Source organism: Strix aluco, chromosome Z (genome assembly GCF_031877795.1).
Source record: "Strix aluco isolate bStrAlu1 chromosome Z, bStrAlu1.hap1, whole genome shotgun sequence".
Classification (NCBI taxonomy): Eukaryota; Metazoa; Chordata; class Aves; order Strigiformes; family Strigidae; genus Strix; species Strix aluco.
Genome location: NC_133971.1, coordinates 63,911,178 through 63,938,251, shown reverse-complemented (window position 1 = coordinate 63,938,251; position 27,074 = coordinate 63,911,178). Strand labels below are relative to the sequence as shown.

The 27,074-nt window shown below is 40.2% G+C and overlaps 1 protein-coding gene across 5 annotated transcripts in view; it reads right to left on the bottom strand.

The window, feature by feature from the left end:
- Positions 1–26,487, bottom strand: part of PRRC1 (proline rich coiled-coil 1) — a 33,569-nt gene extending 7,082 nt beyond the window's left edge. The window contains exons 1-9 of one of the 5 annotated variants that reach the window (XM_074812039.1): positions 23,592–25,787; positions 22,451–22,976; positions 18,420–18,536; positions 12,844–13,230; positions 11,425–11,582; positions 7,561–7,663; positions 3,234–3,287; positions 2,900–3,063; positions 1,409–1,512 (exon numbers count right to left, since the gene is read on the bottom strand). In XM_074812039.1, coding sequence (XP_074668140.1) covers positions 1,409–1,512; positions 2,900–3,063; positions 3,234–3,287; positions 7,561–7,663; positions 11,425–11,582; positions 12,844–13,230; positions 18,420–18,516 — 1,067 coding nt within the window. In that variant the 5' untranslated portion in view covers positions 18,517–18,536; positions 22,451–22,976; positions 23,592–25,787. Of the gene's footprint in view, positions 1–1,408; positions 1,513–2,899; positions 3,064–3,233; positions 3,288–7,560; positions 7,664–11,424; positions 11,583–12,843; positions 13,231–18,419; positions 18,537–22,450; positions 23,118–23,591; positions 25,788–26,163; positions 26,293–26,364 lie in introns of those variants that run through there. The other 4 variants (XM_074812038.1, XM_074812037.1, XM_074812040.1 and 1 more) reach the window with 4 other exon arrangements.
- Between the last annotated feature and the right edge of the window lie 587 nt (positions 26,488–27,074).

Sequence of the window (27,074 nt, the reverse complement as noted above, 5' to 3'; positions counted from 1 at the left end):
GATGGTCTCACAAGTTTAGCTGTGAGCAAGTTTTAGGTGCAGAGCTTCGTATTGGTGGGTGGTTACTTGGAAACTCCCCTCCTTCGGAACGTGTTCAAGTATGATAAACAATATTAGCAAAACACTAACTGCATCCCTCATATTAGAACTGTAACACCACAATGATCACTTCAGAGCAATAATTAATCAATTAATGGCACAATGACCTACCATTTCACTGCAGAAAAAAACAAGAGTCAAAAATAGTTCAAAGGCTTTTTGTAACACCATGCAAGGAAGCTTTCAGTGTTGCCTACTGAATAAAAATTAAAGCATGCATTAAGTTATTCTTTGTTTCTATTGTAACTAATATCGAAGATCAAGATGTTCTTGGGGCCTGTAATGTGAGCACAGAAGAGCTATCATTCCTTTCAATAACACTGCAGTCCTGGATGAGCTCTTTCATGTCGAGTACTTGAAGCAACATTTTCAGATTTAGGAATGACTAAATTCAAAGGACAAGAACACCAATTACTTTGAAACCAGAGATCTCATTGTCACTCATTGTCTACTCCTTTGTAGAAATATGATAAAACATCTAAATCAGACTAGATGGAAATAAATACTAAACAAAAATTGAAATACTTCCTAATTTTATTTACTTTAGTAAATTCATCATCTATCTTCCACTAAGGATACTAAATGTACCTTTAAAAATGGAGCAAGAGCACATATGTGTCAAAAAAATAAATCAAAGCCCATCACATGAACAAAAATGCAAATATTAGAAAAAAACTATTTAAGTTTGCATTAAGAAAAACATGACATTGTCCTTAATGTTTTGGAAATTAATCATAAGCTACCTCAAGAACTGTCTGTCAAAAAGCATGTTATAAAATCAAGTTGTAATGTATTTGAAAACACCATTGTTATGTCTGTTCAGTGCAAATTAAAAGTAGTAAGCACATTCTCGGTGAAAGGAAAATGGATTATATATTATCTGATAAAATTGTATTACTACAAATGCCAGAACATCACCCAATATATTTTCTGAACCAAATACAATTTCAGAGAAAGAGAAGACAGAGTGCACACACAAGAGTGAGCAAACCACTAGCCAAATTCCAACTTTTACAGCTCCTTAATTTTGTTCGTTCAGTATAATTTCATTGTGTTTTTATATGGTGAATTTTAAAAAGCCTGACAAGAATTTTCTATATTAAAAGTTGTAAGATGTCTGGGACAAAAAGCTGAACATCATCACCAAAATCAAGTCTGCCAAAGCAACACTGAAGACAGACTCTCTCCCTTCCTCTGCTTAGAGTTATATTGCCAACAAGTCTTTACAGGCCCCTTTGAGTCCACAAAGAATATTCCTTCCCCACCTCCCAGCCCAACCCCACCCCAGGAATATATTTAAAGTTCTCACTTGTCAGGAAGCAATTCCTCAATGAAGTTTTCTACTGATACAACAGGTTGTTTTTCATGTATTACTCCTGTCCGACGCAAGCTGTCTATCCTTTCTTGGGCTCCCTAAATGGTAACATAAGCTGTTAGACAACATTCTCTTTGAACCACAACATGGTACGATGCTTACAGATGAATACAAAAAGAACTCTAGAACATACTTTTCAAGTTAAACACAAAACATGAGAGATTTTGAAAAATTTTAATGTTAGAAAAACAAAAAACGAAACTCATGAAAAGTCATAATGGAATCCCAAACTGTAACAAAAACTATACTAAATATATAAAACTATAATAAATAAATAAAATAATGAATTAAGTATTTTTAGTTTGTTCTTTTTCTGTGAAAAAGAGGTAGATTAGCATGCAAAGAATTCCTAACCTGTAACTGTGCCAAGTTTCACTATTAATTAAAGTATCAGTCTATATTTGTTACTCACACTGAAATTTTGCAGCTTAAGATTTGTTGGGTATAGATCCTTTAAGAGCTTTAGACCACTTTGTAAGACCAAGCAAGAGAATCTCTTTGTTGTGGTACCTATCCAACTAAGATGTAGAAATAATTCACTCCAAACCTGTATCATTCTGAAGTTGTAATAGAAATACTACTACTACTACACTGCAGTAGCTAAACAGGTAAAGGAAGATATACATTATTCTCCTTTACCTCAATATAAAATTGTATCAGCTAATATACTGCTATGAGGATAGGCTTTACTCAGCTGTGAACACTGCCACAGCAGTTAGGAGAAAGTACTTCCTTTAAATGAGTAAATTTCTTAAATGTAAACAAATACAAATAAACGTAAACCAGAATACTAAAAAGTTGTTTTCAGGATTTTTATTTATTGGCCAAGGAGGTGGTTGCACCTAGAAACAACTCACAAATGCACATTTTCAAAATCTGGTGAAACAACCTTTGCTAATCCTTCCTCCAGGTCAACACAGCTGTTTGCAAGGCTGCACAGTGAATTCTTACTTTTTTTAAACATAACATAGGTCTGTTCAGGAAGATCCCTGAGAAGTGTTGATCAAACTATCTTTGATCTACAGAATCAGTGGGGAGACAACTCATTCTCAAAGAGTCTCTTTTAATTTCTAACATTCTCAATGTGGTGTGGTAGTAATATCTGAAGAAGAAATGCCTGGAATATTTCTAAACTACAGTAGTATCACAATGATGTGATGGCAATCAGTAACTGTATAAGAAAACTGACAAATATTCTTCATTTGCTGTGAATGTGTTTGCAAAAAAAACCAAAAACTATTTCAACAAGCAGCTTTAAACTGATCTAATGATCCAGATGGCAATTAAAGAAAAAAAAAAAAGGAACTGTTTATTTATCCCACAAATTGACCTTTCCTTCATGGAAAATCAGATTCTTTTGGGTGAATGATTCCACACACTCTCTTTGCATTGGAGATACTTTAGTATTGTTATGTATCAACTTACTTTTAAACCTGCAGCATAGCCCACTGGTTGGGGTGCGATGTTAGACTGTGCAGCCTCTCCAGTAACAACAGCCATTCCAAAGACTTCTTGAAAGGCATCTCGAATTGCTGCGACTTTTACCTCTTTATTAGAAGTAACCACTATGTCCAGTTCTCCCCCAGTTTCTGTAAAATACATAAATATATGTGCATGTATTTTTCCTTATTCCCATTATAAGCTAATGCAAATACACTCTACAGTATGCTTCAGTCGGTCTTCTCTTTCTTTCACTGTACAAAAGTTCTTTCATGAAGCAGAAGTAACTTAAGTTAGGAAGCAAAAGTTACATGAATACCTAAGTGATTCATGGATGAAAGACAGACAACAGGAACTGATGGTTGCTCAGCACCTGAAAAAAACCATACCAGTCATTTAAGATGACAAATCATGGATTCAGGAGAATAACTCAGACATCCATTTCTAAGGATGTTTTGGTGTTCTGGGAGGAAGTAAGGAATGTTGGTGTGACACACAAACTCTTCCCTATGAAAGGGACCAAGAACACAGATGCAGTTCATAAAATTCAGTGAACAGTTGTCAAATTACATAAGCTTTAAAAGAAGGGCTCACATTACTTTCTAGTTGTCCTTGGACTGTGAATTTCAGTGTCATTCTATTGCCTCTCTGCCTCCCTACAGCTTTATCCTGGTTTTAGATATTACATATCTATGGAACCAAAAAGCTGTAAGTATTTCTGAACGATTTCCACATGGTAGTATCTCCATAAAGAAGGATGAGTTTTCACTAAATGTTTTTAGAATAAAACAAAACAGTTCATGAATGAAATCTAGAACTACTACAAAAGATTGATGAGCTCAATTATATCCCACATCTGTCTATCACAGCTGGATCATTTTTATTGTCAATTTATGCAAAAACAACCAATAAAATTTGTTCCTGCTGTGGCAAGCTTTCTTAAGAACAGCTTAAACTTTTTTCAAGCATGGAATATGACATCAGAGAAAGCTGTTAAGTAAATTGCATCAGCAAGTGTAAAGGACAAATTAATGGACAACATGTCCACAAGCAGCCACTAGAAGTAATAGGTATGAACATGCCTCTTGTCATCCTTAGTCCAATGGCTGTGGATGATGGAGGAGTACAGGGAGAAAGGACTGCAGAAGTCACCAGATCTACTGACGTTTACCATACAGCATCTCCTGTTGCTTCTGCTGAAGACAGAATATTGAGCTAGATGAACCATTGAACTGGAGCATCTCTTCTATAAGGAAAGACTGACAGAGCTGGGAATGTTCAGCTTGGAGAAGGAAAGGTTCAGGGGGATCTTACTGATGTGTACAAATATCTGAAGGAGGCTGCAAAGAGAATGGAGTCAAGTTCTTTCCAGTGGTGCCCAGTGACAGGACCAGAGGCAGTGGGCACAAACTGAAACACAGGAGTTTCCATATAAACATCCGGAAAAACTTTTTTACTGTGAGGGTGACTAAGGACTGGCACAGGTTGCCCAGAGACGTGCTGAAGTGTCCATCCTTGGAAATATTCAAAAGCTGCCTTCATGCAGTCCTGGACAACTGGCCCTAGGTGGCCCTGATGAAGGAGGGCAGTTGGACAAGATGACCCCCAGACCTCCCCTCCAACCTACACCACTTTGTGATTCTGTAGTGCAGCAGGGCATTTCTTATGACAACATTAGCAAACTAGTGAAAAAAGAACCTTTTAACTTGTCATTTCCCAGGCCCACTGACTGTACAAAACCATGTTAAGCTACCTCTTAAAAGAAAAAAGAACAGAGCCCAGTGGTTTTGCTTCTAAACACTAACACTCCACCTAATTACATATGTTGACAAAGTCTTTTATTCTTGTGTAAGAAAAATTCCCCCACTGACAATGATAAGCCTGAAGCTTTAACTTTAAAGAAAAGAACAATTTATTCTTTGGCTGGTATTACTTATCAGACTTCAGTTACAGGAAACATCTTTTTATGAAGAACCATCAGAGATATGCCAGGACAATAGTAAAACATTCTATTTGATTTGGGGGCTATTTTTTAACTTTTCATTTATCAATTGCTTTACTGAATGGAATGGAGAGTACACATCACTGAACTTTGGGCAATTGTTTTAAACACTGGTTAACAACCAGACTAAAAAAAAATACTGTCTCTTTTTTCATTGATTCTTTCTTGATAGAAATCAAATTAACATAAGTAAACAAGTGCTTTGAATTGACCGCAGGCTTTTGCTGAAATTAGCCTTCTTTGAGTGCCCAGGGATAGAAAAACTGTTAAAGAGTTTTTAATACAACTACAAACTAACCCACAACGTACCTAGTAAATTACTGAATAGTAACTTAAGAATGGTAACATGTGTCCCATGTTTGTTTATTGCAACAGTAGAACACAAATTATGTTCTTTTGTGTTAAGGATCATCATGCATCAAAAGCGTATCTTTCTTTATCACAGATACTACAGAAGGAAACAAAGATATTACATGCATTAAAAGAAACAATTTGTGAGAAGATCTGTCACACATTATGGTAATATGAAAATAATAAAACCTAAAATATAAGAATTAGATATACCCTGGTAAATTCAGAGACAGAACTGTCACATAAGTTAAGCTCTGACTCTGGAACATGAAATTTCATTGTACCTTGTGTATTATGAACTCAAATGACAGGTCCACATAGAATTTAAGATTCCCTGTCATCTTTTGTTATAAAAGCATTGATGTTTATGCTTACAAGGTGGCCATTTCCTGTGTAGACAGAAAAAAATTTGTATTCCACGTGCTTGTCTCAGATGTTATCTTCACAATGTGTGAATGAAAACAGTTTAGTTCTTTTCAAGAAAGAGATTACAGAAATACTATTTGCTCACATGAAAAAAATAAATTCAACCACCTCATCCACAAACTTTGGTAGTCTCAGGCTTTGGCATGAGGAATCTGAAATCAGTTTGGAACTGCAGCAGTGGAGAGAGAGCAGAGTGAAGTGGGGCCACTTACTGTTGAGATCATGGCTTTCCTTGACCTCAGAAAACCTTTCTAGAAGGAAGTAAATATTAAGTTTACAAACCTCTGCTGTATTTCCACAATCTGCAACTACAAAAAACCTGCAATATACTAATGGCCAAGATGTTTACAGATGCTTTCCCCTTCCAACACTGCTTTAGAGAACTTTGAGATAACCACTGAATTTACTTACTCTAACTGAATCTTAGAAGCAAAGCACTTCATTAGAATTACTTCCTCCTCTAGGTAATGTTGCTCTGTCCAATGCATACTGTGTTAAACTACCCAAATTGTCATTGGGTACTGACAGACCCTGTTTTGAAAAGGGATGGTCACAACTGCAATAGAAACCTTAAATACAGTTTGCCAAATTGTGCATAATCAACATTTACTGTAGCTTTGCATTGCATTCCGCTGCTCCTCTCAAATTCTTTCTCATTGCTGGCTGGCGTTCTCACTGATTGTGTATCCCACTACCTTCTCACTAGTCAGCTGCTGGGGTATTTTCCCTTAAGGAAGACAATTAAATACTACTCAATTATTAGATCATCTTCCCCATTTATTCCACATATTGTCCACTGGATTAGTACAACAGTGCAGCAACGTGGTTAGCTGGATCACAGAATAGGTCCAGCTCAGAAAAACAAAATGCAAAAACATTTTAACAGTTTCTTCTCAGTCTTATCACCTACATAGAGACAAAAGGCAGTACTGGCACAACTAAGAAGGAGGACTGCTTACCAGACTGCTGGAAGGAAAATCAAAAAAACCCCAAAAAAAGTAACGACAAAAAAACCCAAACCCAAACCATCACCCTGGAAAAATTACGTCTTTTGCTTCCCCATTTTAATGAAGTAGAAATCTCAGGTCAGTTATATGTGACATGCAATGTACTATAGTCAAATAAAAAATGGTGAATACCACAATGCTCCTCCTTCCTATTAATTTTCAAGCTGTAATCGAAATGTTATGCTTTTCCTTCCAGGCTCAATGGTCAGCAATACTTCAGATTTCATTAGAGCATTTTAGAATTTTAACGTTCTTACTAACTGATTCAGGAACTGCTTCAGGTTTGCTGAACTTCCTAAAAATAGTATAAATACTATTAGGCTAGAAAAGTGGAACAGCTGAAAGAAGAAAGTCTCAAAAGCTATGTAAATACCTCTGTCCTATGCTTCTCTGAGTATGCCTACCTTTTGGCTTGTTTTAACTTCAATGAGGTAGCTTACACAGTATATTTAAGCATGGGACCCAACAGAACTGTATTTTAAACTCAACTCCATAAGGTTTAAATAGAGACTCAGTGGGAGAAAACAGTATGCAACTTAGGAATTACAGGCAAGGTCTCTTCCTTGTTTTTATTTCTTTATAACTTCCTCATCTTTTACAATCTGAATTAAAAGGTATTACTATGTCATTATCTGAACTATAGTGGAGTACAAAAGTCCAATAAACCTCAAGACACACATAAAAAGTCAGCCTCCAGTGTGAAAGTTTCACTGGACAATACACTTGAGAAATCAGTACAGTTCTGTGACTTTGAATTAACACACTACATATACAAACTTCAAGTGTAAAAGTAGTGTGCTATTATATCAACCTTTCTAATATTTACATGTATTACTTAATACTTTGTCACAAATACTTACTGATATATGGAACCATGCCAGGATCCAGCGTTGTGATCATAGTCTCCACTGAATGTTTGGTTTTATCAAGAACAGACTTCACCATGGGATTCTCAGCTACACCCTAAATTTTAAGCAAACAGATTTCTGTATTATCTTCTGTTTTTTTAAGAAACTCAAAATGTAACAGTTAAAAACCAACTAACCAAAAACCAAATATTAAGCTGCCTTGTGTTTTTCTTACCACATTTACATTTTGTAACACCTATTGTACGACACTTGTCAGCACAAATGCTTCAGGATATGACTATCAGTGCATTCAAATATCATCTTCACCATCCTCTTCTGCATTAATGCAGAAACAGCCCCATCGGTGATGGTGAGCGACACACTTGACCTGGTCGTATTCTGGGACTGGAAGCCTTGATCATTTCGCAAAGTTGTAGATTCCCAATGATAATTATAGGTATCATCAGTCTAGGCAGTTAAGATTTAGACTATGATAAATCAAGTGGAAGAGTCTCTTTTTTCTAACCTTCTTAAAAACAATAGAATCTGGTTTTGGATGGCCCATTACTAACAAATATTTCTAGAGCAATTGAGCTGAAAGTCCTCAATTTATAAATAGATTCTAAACATTGCTGGAAAAATGTTCTTCATTCTCCAGTCAAATCATAGGTGGAGCTGCTGACAGACCTAAAAGTTCACTAAATATAAACACAAACACTGTCCTGTGTCTGGCAAATAATCTTAATGAATGTCTGTATCTCATCAAAAGTTTATTTAAATTCAGATAAGATCACAGGGTAAAAGAAGAAAGGTATCAATGCTGAATCACTCAGAGATAAAGCAATGGAAACTATTTCACAGAAACATTTTATAAAATTTCTTTATTAAAAAGACTGCTTTCAGTCTAATATTAAAACTGCATATGCTTATATTTGTTTCACTAAACGACAAGCATTAAACAGGACAGCACTGTGCACATACATTTTTCCAGAAAGTGTTTGCTTAATACACCTACACAGTATTTCAGAGAACTGCAGAGTCAGAGTAGTTTTAATCATCTCAGAGTAACTTTTACTCAGCAAAGCTTCTTTCTCATCATAGAATGTTTTGGCTTGGATCGGATGTTAAAGATCCACAGGCAGGGATACCTTCCACTAGATCAGGTTGCTCAAAGGCCCATGCTTTCTATTTCTTTGTAGTAAGCTTAACAAAGAAAAAAAATCCCCACACTTCTACAACTACTGAGATATTTTGTAGCTACTAATAATGATTATCTTATACCATGCCTCACACTGAAACAGTTCACTACTGTGTTCAGGTACTTTTCTCACCACTGTGCAGAACACTAAGCCTGACTGCAGAATTTGGTAAAGAAAACAAAACAATTACTCACTCTAGTACAATTAAACTTTTCCAAGCCAGAGCCCACTGTAGCCACTTGTTTCTCATTAATATAACACAAGACTTTTCTGAATGGCAGCATTCACTGAGTAAACTACTCATGTACCCACAGGATGACATCAAGAACAGGGAAGTTTATATGCCTCCTTCAGCTCTCTCACAATTTGAAGCTCGTCTGCAGTTCTAATAAAAACCGAGTGAATGCTCTGAGATCCTCGGAAACATTTTAAGTAGGAATTTCCAGTTCTAGCATCTTTCTAGTAACACAAAGCCAAGCAATGCTTCTCCAATCAGCAGCCTGGCTGCCTAACTAACAGGAAGTGATTATACATCTCCTGCAGATAATCAGGTTCCTGAGCAGCAAGAAGTTGCTTTTTCTATCTATGGAAGATGCCTTTATGTTCATCAACCTAACACAAGCAGGGAGAAATAATCCACAGTTTTATACCAATGCAAAACATAAAGTTATCACAACACTGTGAACCATAATGCAGCTGTCTAAAATTTCTATGAAGTCAATTCTAAGTCAGCATAAATCCAAATAGCTCAAATGGAGAATCTTCCACATCGGCAGACACAAAGATTTTGAAAATTCAGGTCCTGGTTGTCTTCCTTGCTCAAACAGTCAAATATGCAAGCTAGCAGGTGCAACAAGAGCAATATTATCCAACTTTACCTCTGACAAATTATGTAGAAAACAGTCTTGGAACTGCTACAAGACTGTCCAGCCATCTTTGACAGATCAAAGGAACTGAGTGAGTCTCATTCAATTCTGGACCATTAATTTGTCAATTTTAGATTGTCACAGTCTTGAATATTATCTAGTTTGAAGGAAATCTGGAAGAAATGTGTATCATTTCTTAGGAACAGCAGAGGAAAATGGGTAGTTCAAATTATTTCAAGAACAGAAATAAAGATAACCACTGCAACTACTGTGTAAGCTCTTCAACTGGGAATCCAAGATGCACTTCTGTAATCATTACCAGCTAGTTTCCCAGATTCTCGCTGATCTTTAAAAAATACAGAGTTTGATGTGTGCTTACACACATCAGGAACTCGATGGCTTCAGTGGCTTCAGTATAATTAGTGATTCCTCATTTTTCCACCTAGGAAATTCTCAAAAAGAGGTCACTGACACAGAGAGCACATGGAACAGTTAATACTTCAACCAAAATCTAGATTTTATTATTGAAGTCAATGATACAGAGCTTCTCCATAAATAGAAACAGGACACGTTTTGGATCCCACTAGTATAAAGGCAACAGTAATGTGGATGAAATTGGTTTTACAACTACTTTGCAATTGCAAGCTCTGGTACTTTCAAAAGGACTACAGAGTCATGTTACACGAAAAAATGTTCTCTTCTGGAATATTACCATCTATTGCAAATATTAAGAGGAATATGATGACCAAGAGAAGAACATTATTATTTAAAGGAAGACAGAACATGTGTTTTTATGATCATGAGAAGACATCTCTCCTTGAAAATGGCAGCATGATAACTCTGCTCTCACAGTACCAATGGAGGATTAATCTTGCTCTTTAAGAGCATTCCTGGAGTAAGGGAGGGCTCAACACAACTTTTTCTCCCAGTTTTTCATGTTCAAAAGGGCTTGAAAGACCCTCCAAAACTCTGCAATCCCATTGGGACACCAATCTTTTTGATTCTTGCTTCATGATTAGTATGACACAGTACAGCAAAAGGTGTTGCCCTTGAAGATGGTTCAGCTTTCATACACTGTCCTTCGATCTTTTTGCCAAAATCCTCATGATGCTACTTATATGTAGCATTTGTCACAGCTCCAAAAAGTAAATGAAATTCTACTAGTAAATGAAATGCTTATTTTCTAATCATGCAGAGATGACACCACAAGGAGTATCTGTTCTGCACTGTATAGTCCATGCCTTCTAGCAGAATAGAAAAACCCTACAAAACATCTTAGACACATCTTAGGTAAACTGTTCTTTGGTGGAAGAAATATGTATTTGTCTCTCCTGGAAGATGCTTGTTATAGAATAGGCAGGACTTGCACCCCATCAAAACCAAAGACAGTTCATTAGGAAATGATAAAGAAACAGGATATGCAAAGAATTCTGGAGAGGTAAAAAAGACTATCTTTTTCTGTATTCAGTTGCTGTGAAGTAAAAATTAGCTTTCAGGTCTTAAAGAGGTTCTAAAGCTTCATTTGATTTAAAAAAATATGATAGAACCTGTTAGGTATGCCAGCCTTTGTCTCACAATCACTAAAATCAACCGAGAAAACCTGCATTTGTGTAGTCCTCCCTATTCTATACAGAGGAAGAACAAAAGCATAGTTTCAGCAAACACCATTAAAAACAGCCACTTTGCACATGAGGCTGGTGAAAAGACAGGATTTATAGGACTTATAGCAACATGCATTTAAAAGACAGGTCTTACTATAGTCAGTAAAAAATGGTAAATCCTCGTGAAGGGTTACAGACAAAACCCCATACCTTTATAAACCCCCACAGTCCTCCAGCAGGTGCTCCAGCTTGGGCAGTAGATACTCTGGGGTCTTCATTCTCCTCAGGAAAAGTAATTGCAGAACCAGTTCCAGGAGCCAAAGGTGATGAGAAAGTTGCTTGTTGAGTAATAGGATCTGCCAAAACACCTAGTAAGAGGGAAAAATAAAACACAAGTGTTCATTTATTTTACTGCCCTTACTTCATTACACTGTGGCAACATGCAATTGTTTAACAGGAAAATGAGCAGGAAGAACAGAAGAATACGAGGCTGATTCACTTTATTTCTTGAAGGTCCCAGAACAATTCTAATTGTTAAAGGTTAGCAGATATAACTACTGTAAATGAGTTCAACAATATCTGCTAATAGAACTGAAACTGCCTGCACATTATGTACAAAATTAAACAATGATTTTTTCTTAGCAGGTTATTTTAACAGTGGTGCTTTTTACTGTATTCAGATTTTCATAATAAGCCTTTGGTAGAGGAAAAAGAGGAATGGGTGTTGCTCTCTGAACAAAGAGATAGGAGTGTTCTCATACATAATAAGAGAGAGAAGTAGGAAATTTTCTAACTCTGAGTGCTAGAAATTAAGTAACAATAGAAAAAGGAGCAAACAAATGAATAACTTTACATATTTTAAAGGAAAACAAAAGAAACTCAAACACCAAAAAACTTTAAATTTGAGCCTTTGCCCCATTACTCAAGCCTATTTTAACAAATTTTCCCACACTAGCCTTAATCAAGAGTTATTTTTACTTCACACTGCAAAACTGATAGGTCTTTTTAGACATTTTCCTAATACAGACTACTTAAAAGAGATACCACCAATAACAGTAAAAGCCTGGCCCAACAGCAGCTGAAGAGCCAAGTTTCCATTCCACTAGCAGAAAATTACATCAGTTCAGCAAATGCTTGCATGGAAGGTATGTATTTTTAGCTCTCCTAATGCAATTTAGTGTCTGGAAACAAGAAAATAGAAGCTGGTGTCATGTGATGGACAGCTTGTTATAGACAGCTTTTCAGAACAAAAACCTGAAAATTAGGAGATTACAGCCTGAGGTATCCTATCATTCTGTGGAAACATAACAGCTGAAGTTGACTCTCTAATCTAAACAAAAGAGATGTGTGTGTATGTATGTTTAGCTGGGCTTTCCTGTGCAAGTTAACAAAAAATAAAGCTCTCAAACAAAGATTTTTCTGTGGGCCTGAATGCTAGCAGAACTCTACTAACAAGGACTCTCTGTCCTAGACTATGACTGTACTTTAAAGGCTACTCTCCCTTTTTCTCAGTGCAGCTACATTAATTAAGTGTACCCAGAATAATAAAGAAGCTGAACTTTCAGGACTCTAGACTAGAGTGGTAGAAAAAGCCACCCAGGAGATCCCTCATCCTGACTCACAAGTTACCTGTGACTGAAGGTGCAGAAAATGATGGCATCAGCGGGCTCTGTGGTGCTCGACCAGCATGACCTCTGGTAATGTCATAGGTTGAAGACATGGAAAATCCTGAAATGGGGGGACCAGTGGGAGGTGCAGGAACACCAGGGCCCGTAGTAGAGCTTAATGGAGAAGGTGTAGAGAACTGGGACATGGAGGTACCAAAAGCTGAAGGGGCAACAGGAGGTGGGGCAGTAATTAGAGGTGGTGCAACAGTAGAAACCATTGCAGAAGGCACAAGTGGCAGAGAAGCTGAAGTCATCATAGGAGGAGGAGGTGGAGACAGTCCAGCTGGCAAGGGTGGTGAGTATGTGGGAGAAGATGACATGCTTGGTGTAGCAAGGGGACTAGGCAAAGCTAGGAAAAAAGAGAAAAAAAGGAGGTTTAGAAATGCTGAGTCTTAATCTCAGATATATAATTGTTCAGATATTTTACAAGTAAGCTTTCACCTGTCTGCTTTTTTCCCTTCAAAGTGAATTTTACTTCTGCTTGAGTTTGCATACAACATCAATTGTGCTCAATTTTTGGTGACATTATATTGTAAGACACATCTCTTCCTTTTGCATTACTCTATTTGTGATAAGCTTAACAAGATGAGTCAACGTTTTAGCAGCTGAAGTCTACCTCAGAAATTTCCAACTAGTACTGTTCTTTCTGAGTGACTGCTTAATTAACAGGAATAATGATGATGCAGGAAGTGCCCATCTTTAAGAATAAAACATACACTCATAATATCTGCAAAGGTGGGAGTTACTTCAGAGGTATGGTTCTGTGAGACGCGCTGAGCACCAGGCAGCCCTCTCTTCTCTGGCACCCAGCATCCTAATCCCTGTTTCAGTCTGGCCCTCAACTGATCCTTGGTAAGCCAATTTTGCCCCCTAAACCAAGTTTAGCCAGAAAATTAAGTCAGAAACACAGAAAGTACCATTTCTTATAGTAGTAAGCTGTTGGATCAGCTCAAGCATCTCACTAGCCTCAGCCTAAACACCAATGACAGTCAAATGATATGCCAAGTTGCACTAATGCACTGGTCTTCAAACTTTATCACATACACACCTAACAGTAAAAAATTTTTGAGCACACAACCTCCCAACATATGTAAAATTATTTATAAATTATATACATGTACTACTGTACTAGTATATTATGTATATTATATAACGTACATAATAGAAATTTTAAAAGTATGAGACAAAGATTAATATAAAAACATTTAAATAATTTTTTATTAACACTACAAAAACTTTTATGGTCCCACTGACAATTGTTTTATTAATATAGTATTAATACAGTAATACAGTATGTTAATAATGGTTAACGTACTATATAATACATTTAGGAATAATTTTTTTAGTGTGAGCAGTGTGATTGAAAAAGCCTTATTATTTTTTAAATCTTGGTTTAACATCTCATGATACAGCAATATGAAGGTCTGGTTCTATATTCAGATTATTTCGATACTTGGCTTTAATAGCTTCATAGCTGAAAAAGATACCTTACAAAGATACATGGATCCGAATGCAAGAAGTGTATTGTTGGCTGTGCTTACTAAATCATGCTATTTGTCTCCCATTCCCGCCCACCAATTATGCAAAGGTTTTTCTTGAAATTCAGCTGGCAGATTTCCATCTTCCCTGATGTTAATCAATTGTTCTTGCAAACTAATCAGTGTTGCACTTTGGTATTTTTAACAAGTGGGTTCAAAATCTACTGAAACTTTTTGCTGGAAGATTTTTACAGAGGTCAGGAAATTGCAAGTTTATGTGTACAGATCTGACAGTTTTTATATGTGATACTCGCCTTGTTTTTGGCAACAGGATAGCATAACAATGGAAACATTTCCAAATATCAATTTTCAAAATGCTCTCTCAAAAGCATGACTTTCTTACAAAAAGTAGTTACTGTATCCCTCCTTGTTAAAACACCACCTTTACCTTGAAGGGTATAAATTATGAGTGCATATTTTTTAAAAAAATATCTACTAGGTAGCACACTGACAGCCAGTTGTCATCACAGAAAATATCACAGAATCTGGGAGACCTGTCTTTTTGTAGAATAAAAATGTTCATGTCACATTTAAGTTCAACAACACTTTTAAACACCTTGCCACATGACAACCAGCAAACCTCTGTGCAATACAGAAAAATTTCATGGTCACTCCCTATCTCACTACAAAACATTGTTAAAAAATGTACTATTTAAAGACCATTTTTATAAAATTAACCACATTGGTGACATCTTGTAGCACTTTGTGCACTTCTGGCTTGTTTCTCTGCTGCAATAGCTCGGCTATGAATAAGGCAGTGAATAAATTTCATGTGTGGTGCTATCTCTGTAACCTTACTCTGGAATCCATTCTTATCCTAGTCAAGGCAACTGCTCCATCAGTGGATACACTCACATAGTTGTAATAAAAACATTGCTTTTAATAAAGAAGTCATTTACTGTTGAGGGTGTATCTTCTCCAGCACACCCCTACTTTAGCATTTGACAACAAAGTGCTACAGGATGTCATCATGTGTTTGCCTGCCAGCCTAGTTTAAACCATGACAGTCCTTTTTGGGACCTAATGTAGGGCAGGAGGAATGCAAGATAAGACAGTAATTGGGAGAGGTAATGGGCAAAACACAGACTGAACCCTGTTAGTGGAATAATGATGGGAATTGTAGGTGGTGTAATTGTGGTGGAGGGAAGAGGGGTGGATTGCAGTTGTGTATAACCAGTCTCAATCTGAAGGTCATGAGTTCATTCCTCACATGGGGCAACATGTACTTCCATTTGATATTGTGATAATGTTATTTTTATTTTTGTGTGGGGAAGCATTTTGTTGATGTGAGTGAAGTCTGTGAATATTCTGTGATGAATGAGGATTTGAATAATTCTTAAATATGTGATTCATAGAGGTGAGGGGTGGAATGTGTTGGATTTTTGTGTGTGGCGGGGGGTGGGGGGGTGTGTTTGGTAGCAGGGGAGGGGGCTACAGAGGTGGCTCATGAGAAGCTCCCACTGGCTTCAAGTCAGACCTGCCTCTGGCCAAGGCTGAGCCAACTGGCGATGGTGGCCGCACCTCTGTGATAACGTATTTAAGAAAGGGGAACATGGGAGGAGGAGTGGGAGTTGGGAAGGAGGCACCTACTCGAACACCAAGGTCAGTGGAAGAAAGGAGGAAGAGGCAGTGAGGTGTGCTGGGGCAGAGACTCCCCTGCAGCCCGTGGTGAGAGGGCAGGCTGTCCCCCTGTCACCCATGGAAGTCACCAGTGGAGCAGATGCCCACCTGCAGCCCATGGAGAACCCCATGCAAAAGCAGCTGGGTACACCCAAAGGAGGCCGGGACTCTGAGGGAAGCCCACACTGGAACAATTCATCACTGCAAGGATTGGAACACACAGGAGGGACCCATGACAGAGCAGTTCAGGAAAAGCTGCAGCCTGTGGGAAGGATGCACATCTGAGAAAGTTCATGGAGGACTACCTCCTGTGAGAGAGATCCCACGCTGGAGCAGGGGAAGAGTGTGAGGAGTCCTCCCCCTGAAGAGGAAGGAGCAGCAGAGACAATGGGTGAGGAACCGACTGCAGATCCCATCCCCTGCCCCCTGCGCCACTGGCGGGGAGGAGGGAGAGAATTCAGGAGCAAAGCTAAGCCTGGGAAGAAGGGAGCTGGCGGGGGGGAGGTGTTTTTAAGATGTGGTTATACTTCTCACTGTCCTACTCTGTTTGATTGTTAAATTAAGTGGTGGTTGAGGTGTTTTAAATTAATTGATGTTCTTTTTCTTCCCCTAATTAGTCTGTCTTTTGCCTGTGACCATAATGGGCAAGTCATCCTCCCTGTCCCCTCCACTTCATCTCCATTCCTGAGCCTTTTTTTTTTTTTTAATCTTCTCCTCCCCACCCCTGAGAGGTAAGGAGTGAGGGAGCAGCTGTGTGGTGCTCAGTTGCCCTCTGGGCTCACACCACAACAGTATTTTATTACTGAAACAGAATTTAGCAAAAAAATATAAGCAGAGACATTTTAGGAACATCTGTACTTTCAGGCAACTGTACAGGAAACCTCCCATGCTGTTTCTTCTAATACTTGTTTCTTCAAATCTTCAGCAATGTCTTCTACATGTCTTCCAACAGTATTTGCTGACGAATGCATTTTACTTTCCCACCATATTGTTTTCCATGTATTATTTCAAACATTTTTACCGTGTCAGGAAGAACGAGTGTTTCCTCAATATACACAGCTTTTTGTCTTCACTATTAGGTAAGAAATCTCCAAAGAGGCTTCTAAAGATTTATCATTAAGGTTACTGGAATTTTTTAAGTACTGGATTGAGTACTGTATGACTTGAAACATTACCAAAAAAATTGTAGAGGTTTGTTTTCATGTCCTGCTTAGTTTTAGGTGTCTTGCTAATCACAGTAACTTCATACTATCCTTAGCTAATGTCTCAAGGCACAACATACACTTAGGGTGAGGTTCATCAACAATGGCAGATGTAAATTTATATTTCAAATAGTCCTCTTGAAAATTCTGTATTTTTTTTGGCCAACTTTGTCAGATCTGATTAGATTGGCAGCCATATTATGAGTTAAAAACAATGGCAAAGAGCTTGTTTGAGGAGTCAGAGAAGTGTCAGCTCTTCCATTTTCTTGTTATTTGCTTATGGTTGCATTATTAGCAGTATTTTCAATCTGTGGTCTCTTTGCAGGAATCTTTCTTAAGTCACTTGTCCATTTTGTGATAGTATAGTTAAAACTACACAACAATCCATAAATCCACTTAAGCAGGCACACAAACTGCAAGGTGTCGCAATATGATGAAAGTGAGCAAATGAGTGAGGGTGCCACTATCAACCCCTTTGCTTCATGGAACACCCACTCTTCTCTCAGGACATGTGAATGTCCGAAGTATGGACCAACTGAGTGAGGACATCAATGTCAAGCAGTAAATTAAATATTAGTAAACCTTAATTTCTTTTTTTTTAGATAAAAATAAATATTAATAGTTCTAATATTTTCTTCCTGCATCCCAATGGATTGCCTTGCACACCCCCTGGGGTAAAGGCACCCCACTTTGGAGTTCACTGCACTAGTGTGACAATATAACAATACCAGATGTGTCAGAAAATTAAATATTTGGTATTCAGAACATGGTGTTCAGATGAAAAATCTGATAAAGTGTTTTGATTACCATCCACAACATTAAAAACTAAGTGATAACCCAGGTTTACCATTATCCTCTACAAGACTGTACTTCTATGTTGGTCATCTAACTGTGCACTGTAGTGGGAGGTATTATTTCCCTGACCCCACATCCTTAAAAAACACAAATGCATCCACATGACTTCATTAAAAAGTTCCAAAATAAAAAATGTTTAAAATATTTGGTGTGGAAGATGCATGTCAGATAAGACGCAGACTTCCATGATTAAGAAACAATTTAAATTCTTCCAATTCGTCTGGAGAAGAGCACTGTAATTACACTGATTGCAACATTTTTGGATGAACTGCTGTACTTCAAAAGACATGAATAAACATTACCAAGTTGCTAAGTTTCTGTACCTAATGAGACAGGTGTAGCAGCGGCAGCAGCAGCCCCTGCTGTGCTTGGTGAGGGTGTGCCAGGTGGAGTTGTCTCTATTCCACTCTCCTCCATCATTTTCCTTCAGCTACGAAAAGCTGTGAGGTAAAAAAAAAAAAAGCATATCTTGAGAAACAAGGGAAAAGCTTTTAAACTAGAATGCAAAGGCCACCACACAGGGATTTACATTCATGAACAGAGCAGGTAATTCAAATGCCAACTCTAGAAAAAAAAAAAATTGACTGATCTCAAGTACATAATTATCCAGTATGTCTCATGTATGTCTCCTGTATCTTCCCTTTATTTTCAGCTCTGTCATAATACCTCAAACTCCAAGCCTCTTTCTAAAAACCTTACTGTGCATGACCAGTTACTGCTTCGAATATATACTCATGCTACTTAGATGAGTAATAACAGAAAAGTAACTACAGATCGCAAAACCCACATCCCATTGCAAGAAAAACTTAACTACGGGGTAGTATGTTGCTGCATTACTGAGCTGTAGTAAATCACATAAGGACCTGTTATTTTCAGCACTGACACCTGACAGGATGCAAAACGCAGCAAGAAGCCAGAGAGGGCCGAAGCCTTCCAGCAGCAAAGAACCACCGCTACCCAAGAAGTTGCAGCGCCCTCAGGCTCAGCAGAGGCTCCTCAGCATCACACCCGAGTGCAAGCACCTTGCTGAACACCATGAACCATGGGACACATGGCACCAGCCCAGGAGTCCTGAGTCTGTGACGAAAACTCTAACCTTGCCCACCTTAAAGCAGAAGCATTGTGGGGTCAGCTAAATAAACCTCCAGAAAAGGCAAATGAAACCAACTGAAATTCACTTCCAACTTGAATAAAATTACACCATAATTAATTTACACTGAAGAAGTTTTCTAGTACAGACAATTACAGAATCACAGAATCGTCTAGGTTGGAAAAGACCTTGAAGATCATCCAGTCCAACCATCAACCCAACACTGACAGTTCCCAACTACACCAGATCCCTCAGCGCTACGTCGACCCGACTCTTAAACACCTCCAGGGATGGGGACTCCACCACCTCCCTGGGCAGCCCATTCCAACGCCCAACAACCCGTTCTGTAAAGAAATGCTTCCTAATATCTAGTCTAAACCTTCCCTGGCGCAACTTGAGGCCATTTCCTCTTGTCCTATCGCTTGTTACTTGGTTAAAGAGACTCATCCCCAGCTCTCTGCAACCTCCTGTCAGGTAGTTGTAGAGGGCGATGAGGTCTCCCCTCAGCCTCCTCTTCTCCACACTAAACAACCCCAGTTCCCTCAGCCGCTCCTCGTATGACCTGTGCTCCAGACCCTTCACCAGCTTCGTTGCCCTTCTCTGGACACGCTCGAGTCATTCAATGTCCTTTTTGTAGTGAGGGGCCCAAAACTGAACACAGGAATCGAGATGCGGCCTCACCAGTGCCGAGTACAGGGGTAAGATCACTTCCCTGTCCCTGCTGGCCACGCTATTTTTGATGCAAGCCAGGATAGCATTGGCCTTCTTGGCCACCTGGGCACACTGCTGGCTCATGTTCAGCCGGCTGTCAATCAACACCCCTAGGTCCCTCTCTGACTGGCAGCTCTCCAGCCACTCTTCCCCAAGCCTGTAGCGCTGCTGGGGGTTGTTGTGGCCCAAGTGCAGCACCCAGCATTCGGCCTTATTGAAACTCCTCCAGTTGGCCTGAGCCCATCGCTCCAGCCTGTCCAGGTCTCTCTGCAGAGCCTCCCTACCCTCAAGCAGATCAACACTCCCACCCAGCTTGGTGTCATCTGCAAACTTACTAAGGGTGCACTCGATCCCCTCGTCTAGATCATCAATAAAGATGTTAAACAGGAGTGGCCCCAAAACCGAGCCCTGGGGGACACCACTCGTGACCGGCCGCCAACTGGATTTAACTCCGTTCACCACAACTCTTTGGGCCCGGCCATCCAGACAGTTTTTCACCCAGCAAAGCATGTGCCCATCCAAGCCATGAGCAGCCAGTTTTTACAGGAGAATGCTGTGGGAAATGGTGTCAAAGGCCTTACTTAAGCCAAGGTAGACAACATCCACAGCCTTTCCCTCATCCAATAAGTGGGTCGCCCTGTCGTAGAAGGAGATCAGGTTTGTCAAGCAGGACCTGCCTTTCATAAACCCATGCTGACTGGGCCTGATCATCTGGTTGTCCCGCATGTGTTGTGTGATGGTACTCAGGATGAGCTGCTCCATCAGCTTCCCGGGCACCGAAGTCAAGCTGACAGGCCTGTAATTTCCCGGATCATCCTTCCGACCCTTCTTATAGACGGGCGTCACACTGGCCAATTTCCAATCTGTCGGGACCTCCCCGGTCAGCCAGGACTGCTGCTAAATTACTGTAAAATCCAAATACTATAATGCTCTGGTGACACTATCAGAAGTGACAGTAATCAAAAACTTTGGCTTTTATTTTGAAGGCCAGATTATGTTAGAAGTATCTTTTAACATCTTTGAGTAAACCTTTAAAATATACTACCTCTAGAAAAGTAAAGCTATATGCTTATTTAGAAATCTTAAATTAATGTAAAAGGGTTTAGGAGAAGAAAAGGAGAGGGGAAAAAATTAAAACTTTCATAAACACCTAGAGATTTTTGTTCTTCAGAGCAGAGGCAGCTAACAAAAAACCCCTGCTTCCTCCCAAGTGTGGTAAAACAGACAGCAATGATTTGTACCACTCTCTGAGGTAACAATTCATAAGGAAATTTTAATAAAATAAAAATCCTGTATAAAGTAATTAGATGTATGAAAAATAGACAGACTCAAATACTTTCACCATATCCATTACATAAGCAGCTACTGAGAACTGCCAGCTTATTCCCTTCAACAATTTACAGAGGAAAAGGCTTAGATAATATGTTGAGTAAAAATAACCATGTATAAACAAAAAGAAGTCCATCTACAAAAGAGGGGTATTCCCCTCTCTAAAAAAAAAAAAAAACAACAAACCAACCCTCATTGCCTCACTGTCATTTTAAATGCATATACAACTCTTAGATTTAATATGGAGGAAAAATTACTGTTATTACCAAATTGAAAAGTCCAGGAAGTAGGATGTCAATATTAGTCTTGACAAGCTTACGAAGAGTCTCAAAAACAAATGAAAGCATTATAATCACATAGGAGAAACTGTAGTCCCTCTGACAAATCAGTATACTTTGCATAGTGATTTGGGATTAAACGGTTTAGTCCAGCCTCAGAAAGCAAGTAGACATGGTTTATGTGCAGCACTCTTCATGAAAACTCTTATGACAGAGGGATTTTAGGTTCCCCATACCTCTTCAACTAATTTAAAAGCTTCTCTTCAGATGGGAAGAAAGGGTCAGTAATTGCCTGGTGGGGAACAGACTGTCCTTGCACCTCATCATGCCTTCGAATGGAACTGCACAGTCTTCTGTTAAACTTCACTAAGTGGAAGAATCTACAATAAGATTTTGTCTTTTAATCAAGCTACAGGAATTTACATTGCTCCTCACAGAAGTATTTCTAAAGTTGTTCTTCTTCCAATTATACAGTGCAAAGCAGGAAAGAATTTTCCATTGTGCAACTAAAGTAATCACTGGCCAAAACCTCCTAGAAACATTTTATCAAGGCTCTTTTAATCTGCTGCTCAGTTTCACCTAATGCCATGATTAAAAACTGGTGAGAGGTACTTCCTACTTAAAATAAATACTGCGGCCATGCAGAATTACTGAAAAAGTTCCACAGAGCAGATTTTGAAAAACTCCATACAAAGCTTTTTTCAAAGCTTCACAGAGCTATTAAAGCTGGGAGCTGGGGTGAAGGGAACAAACAACCCTCCCAAAAGTAACTTGACATGTGGAAAGCTAGGAATTAGTGTAGAAATGTAACTAACACTATAGTTTCTTTCTCAACTTTAAAATGAGAAGGGGAAAGGGGGTGGGAAAGGGGGGTGGGGAAAAGTACAATAGGTGTAAAAATGATCCTACAGGATATATGGTTTAACACTTGAATATAAATGCCTACCTGAAACCAGTTATATGAGAGAAGTAGGGAAGCACTGGGGTGGAAGAACACAGCGGGGAAAAACCCAAGCAATCCAGTCTTTATCAGTGCTCAGTCCTCAACAAAGTTTCCAATGTGGATTTCCAACTTCCCTTATGGGATTTGCAGGGAAAAAGTTCTCCAGTAAGATCAGCCTACAAATTGTTAATGACTGGTGGGTGTGGAACTGATCTTTCTTTTCAGTGATATTAAAAAAATAAAACCAGCAATATTAGTAAGTCTTCATAGTCCAATCCACAAACACATAATTTGCAGCAAGCAGCACCTCAAAAATTCAGCCTAACTTAAGTGACTTTTGTGCCTCCTTGCTAACTAGAATATTTTGTATTATGAAATTTAAGGATAAAGGAGCAGGCAAATGGAAGCAAGTGCAACTACGTGAAAATAACAGCAGTACTGCCACCTAGTGATTTGTGAACATAAATCGATTTCACATATTTGATAATCTTGCCCCATGTATTAGAAGAAAATCTTGGCTTATGCTTGTCTGAAAATAAAAAAGAAGGGATATGGAAAACAGAATTACAGGAAAACACAGAAAAAACACATTCCCAATGATCAGTCATTGTTAAAATAACCCCTTTAAGAAGTAGAACCATGAAATGTGTTAAGACTTCCATCAATTATTTGATTAAAAAAAAAACCTTATTAGTACTAATGAAGTCACTATAAGAATTATGTTAAACCTCCCACATTACACAACAAATATACAGTATACCCACAAGTTCTATGCCTAGTTGACTGGTAACTATATTTTACTGATTTTCACCAGCTGAATCTCATCTATTAACCTAAAGCCAAATCTCAGCCATTAGCCTCATTCACAAATGCAAGGCCTGTTTATTATACTGAAGGGAAAACCACACTAACATTCTGACTGAAAATTTTAACAGGGCTTGTGTCAAAAGCAGGAGCGAAACAATTTGATTTGGAGACTAAAAGGCTGAACTGGCAAATTATTCCTCTTTTGACTTAAATTTAATAGGAAATAATTACATTTGCACTAATATTTTGCAATAATCTTAACAACAACACCATATTTCAAAAGCATTCCTCGGGTAATTACTCTAAAATATAGAAATTCAGTTAGCAATAAGATTACCTACAAATGGAGATTAACAAATTTCACATGGATAAAGACACATTATCTAGAAACCAGTCATACTTCAGAGGTTATGAGGCCATATTTTCAGTCATCCTTAATTAACCCCTTCTTGTATTTCAGTAGACGTTCCTGGTAACAAAAAAAAACCACCAAAAAAAACCACCTCGAAAAAACATAGTATACTTAAGAACCCTAAGAGGCAAAACTATACTCTAAACAGAGCCTAAAATGAAACAAAACCACAGCTGGAATACTAAATTCAAACACTATTGAACTTCTCATCTTTAATCATAATAGGCATAACTATTTTAACACACACTGTTAATGGCTAAGCACAAGCTGACAACTGTCCAGAATAAGGAGCAGTCGTTTATTTATTTATTTGAACAAATCAATTGTTTGGAGCCCTTCCCAGTGTAACAACCTCTTCAAATAAAACGTTACACCCTAGTTTGCATGAACTGATAAGTCAGATTCACAGATACATGCTTCTATTCAACAGGAGAGAGTCAAAGGGAAAAAAAGCCCAAGAATTCATAAAGATGCAAACAAGAGAGATTAAAACCAGAATGACCAAGACAAAAGCAAGAAATAAAATTACAAAAAAAACCACCTTCAGCTATTAAAGACTGAGGCTGACATCAATCAAAAAGACAACATTGTAAAAAATGAAAACAAAACCAGAGTTGAACTGTCAGTATATTAAAGTTTCATCTGAAAAAGCCCTCACATCGGTTTATTCCATTTTAGAAAGGGAGAGCACGAAGTCAGGGACAACACTTCCTTCCAAGTCTGGTCTGATAAATGCAGGCAGGTCCCCGAGGACATGAAAAGTCTCACAGAATGCAAAGGGCAGGCATAGGGGGATCATCAGTTAATCACCTGGTGTTAAGTGACTTGTTCTAAGGTCTAAAGTCTTAAAGAGAGGTAATGAGGAAAGAGAAAAAAAAAAAAAAGAGAACGGAACTCTCCTATGCCTGTTTTATATTCATAGAATAAATAATGTTAATCACAACACCTGCATCACTTTTTCACCTTTTTTTTAAGGAAAAAAGTATTCTTCAGACCTAACACTGTACCAAGCTAGCTCGAAACACCAGGTATGCCAGAAGGGGTTGGCCTTGTCTTGAGACTGGTGCAGAAAGGGTCATCTTAGCCCATAGATACCATAAATATAGGAAGTTTCACTCTTCTAAAAACTTCCTAATCTCTCAGAATTATTTTGTTCCCCCATTCTTAGTGCCATTGCCAACCTTTGGGATTTGTTCCAGACCACAGGTATCCCTACTATCAAATATTTATTTTTAAATATCACAAAGCTTACGTAGCTCCACAGACCACTTAGTTCCAGATCACTGATGACCACAGTTAGAAAACTACTGATCTAATACACAATGTTACATGACTACATAAAACCATCAAAGAAACAGCTGAACAAAACCACACGCATTCTACCAATTTGCACCAATAGCTGTATCACATTTGACACAACAGCTCTCAGAGGCTTTCCCCAAAAGAAGCTTTTTTCATGTGACAATAAAAATAAATCAATCATATAAATAGCAAATCACTTCAGCAATGCCTCCAGAGACATTATAATAACTAGTAAGCCTCCCGAAGCATCACTTCTATCAGATACTAACAGATCCTCGAGGGTGAGGATTTCCACTGCCAATCATGCTAATTCAAGCTGAAACCACACAGGTTTACCAGGACCAGCATTTCCATCCCTAGCTGCAAGGCCCAAGGCTCTCTACACGGTGCCTGGAAGAAGCTCAGTCACTCGGAGGGTGACTCACAAGAGCAGAACAATATAAGTGACGTAGCAAGTAGGTACAAGGACCAGCCACCTGGAAAGTCTAAGGAGTGCTGGTCCATTCGTGTGCTTGCACTGCCGAGGCAGCAAGGACGACCCTGATCTGCACTTGTAGCCCACCGACTCTCACTGTTACAAAAAAGCCCCAGAGCATGTTACTGTCAGCAGGGAGGACATGAGCCGCTGCTGCCCTTTAGAAGGACAAAATAGTTCAGAAAAAGAGGAATAAGCCAGAATGCCCATAGCAGGGTCAGCAAAGCAGCTGCTCCCCAGGACTGAGCCCAGTGAGGGGCCGACCCCGTGCAGCCCCAGGCGTGCCGTCCAGGGGGCAGGTCTCGGGACGGCTCCCGGAGCTCGGCCCGGGGACCCTACAGGCGCAAACACCCGCGGTCGGGCCGGCAGCCGCCCCGCAGGGTCCCGGCGATGATGGACCGCCAGAGCGGGGCGGCCCAGGCCGGTAGGCCAGGCCGAGCGGCGCGGATCCCGCCGACAGCCGCCGCCCCCAGCCGGCAAACACTTCAGCGGCACCCCCGCCCTACCTGCCAGAGCACCCCCCGCCCCACGCCTCCGGACCTGCCCCAGCCACTTCGGGCACCCAGCGGCGGCATCCGACACCCGGGAGCGCCGGGAGGCCACCACGGCGGGACGCCGCCGCCGCCCGGCCTAGCCCAGCCCTCCAGCTACTCCCTCCCCGCCGCCGGGGACTACGGGTGCCAACGCGTCCCCTCTGCCCGCCACGGCACGCGGCCTCACCGAACCCAAGCGCCAGAGACCGCTGCCCCCCGCGCCGCGACCCGGCTGGCCACGCGCGCCTGGCGGGAAAGCCGCGCGCGGAGCCTCGGCGGCGATGAGCGGAGGCACCGGACCGGCGCCGCCGCCGACTACAGCTCCCAGCAGCCCTGGCGGCGCCGCGCCCGCGCTCCGCGCTGCCACGTCGGCCGCCGCGCTGCCTACCGACGGAGCGTGCCCCCTGCCCCTTCCGCCGCGCACCGGGCGCCGCCGAGTCCCGGGCGGCGCGTCCTTCTGCCGCGGGCCGGGGGGGCAGCTCCTCGCCCGGCGTGGCCCTCGGCGGCTCGCTCCCTGCCTCCAAAATGGCGGCAGCGGGGAGCAGGACGCCTCTTTTGCCACGTTCACGGGCGGCCGCGGGAGGGGCCGCGGGGCGGGCCAACGGACTCTGCCTGGTGGGGGGGGTGGGGGGGGCCGGCCGGGCGGCTCGCCAGCCAGCCCGCCAGCCAGCCCGCCAGCCAGCCAGCCATTTTTGCGCGTTGTCTCGCGCTCATTGTAGAAATCACCGAGTGCATGAATATCAGCAGTATTTAATAAATACTGTATTTAAAATGCAGCATAACTGTTAAAAGCTTCATTGTCCATTTCACTCTTGAAAAAAGAGAGAGGAGAGGAGGGGAGAGGAGGGGAGGGGAGGGGAGGGGAGGGGAGAGGAGAGGAGAGGAGAGGAGAGGAGAGGAGAGGAGAGGAGAGGAGAGGAGAGGAGAGGAGAGGAGAGGAGAGGAGAGGAGAGGAGAGGAGAGGAGAGGAGAGGAGAGGAGAGGAGAGGAGAGGAGAGGGAATAAGAATAGTTCATCATCATCAATTATCAGCCCAGTGTCTTCCTCCTCTCGGTATTGACGAACTTGAAAAGCCCTTTCTTGTTGGCTGACACAACA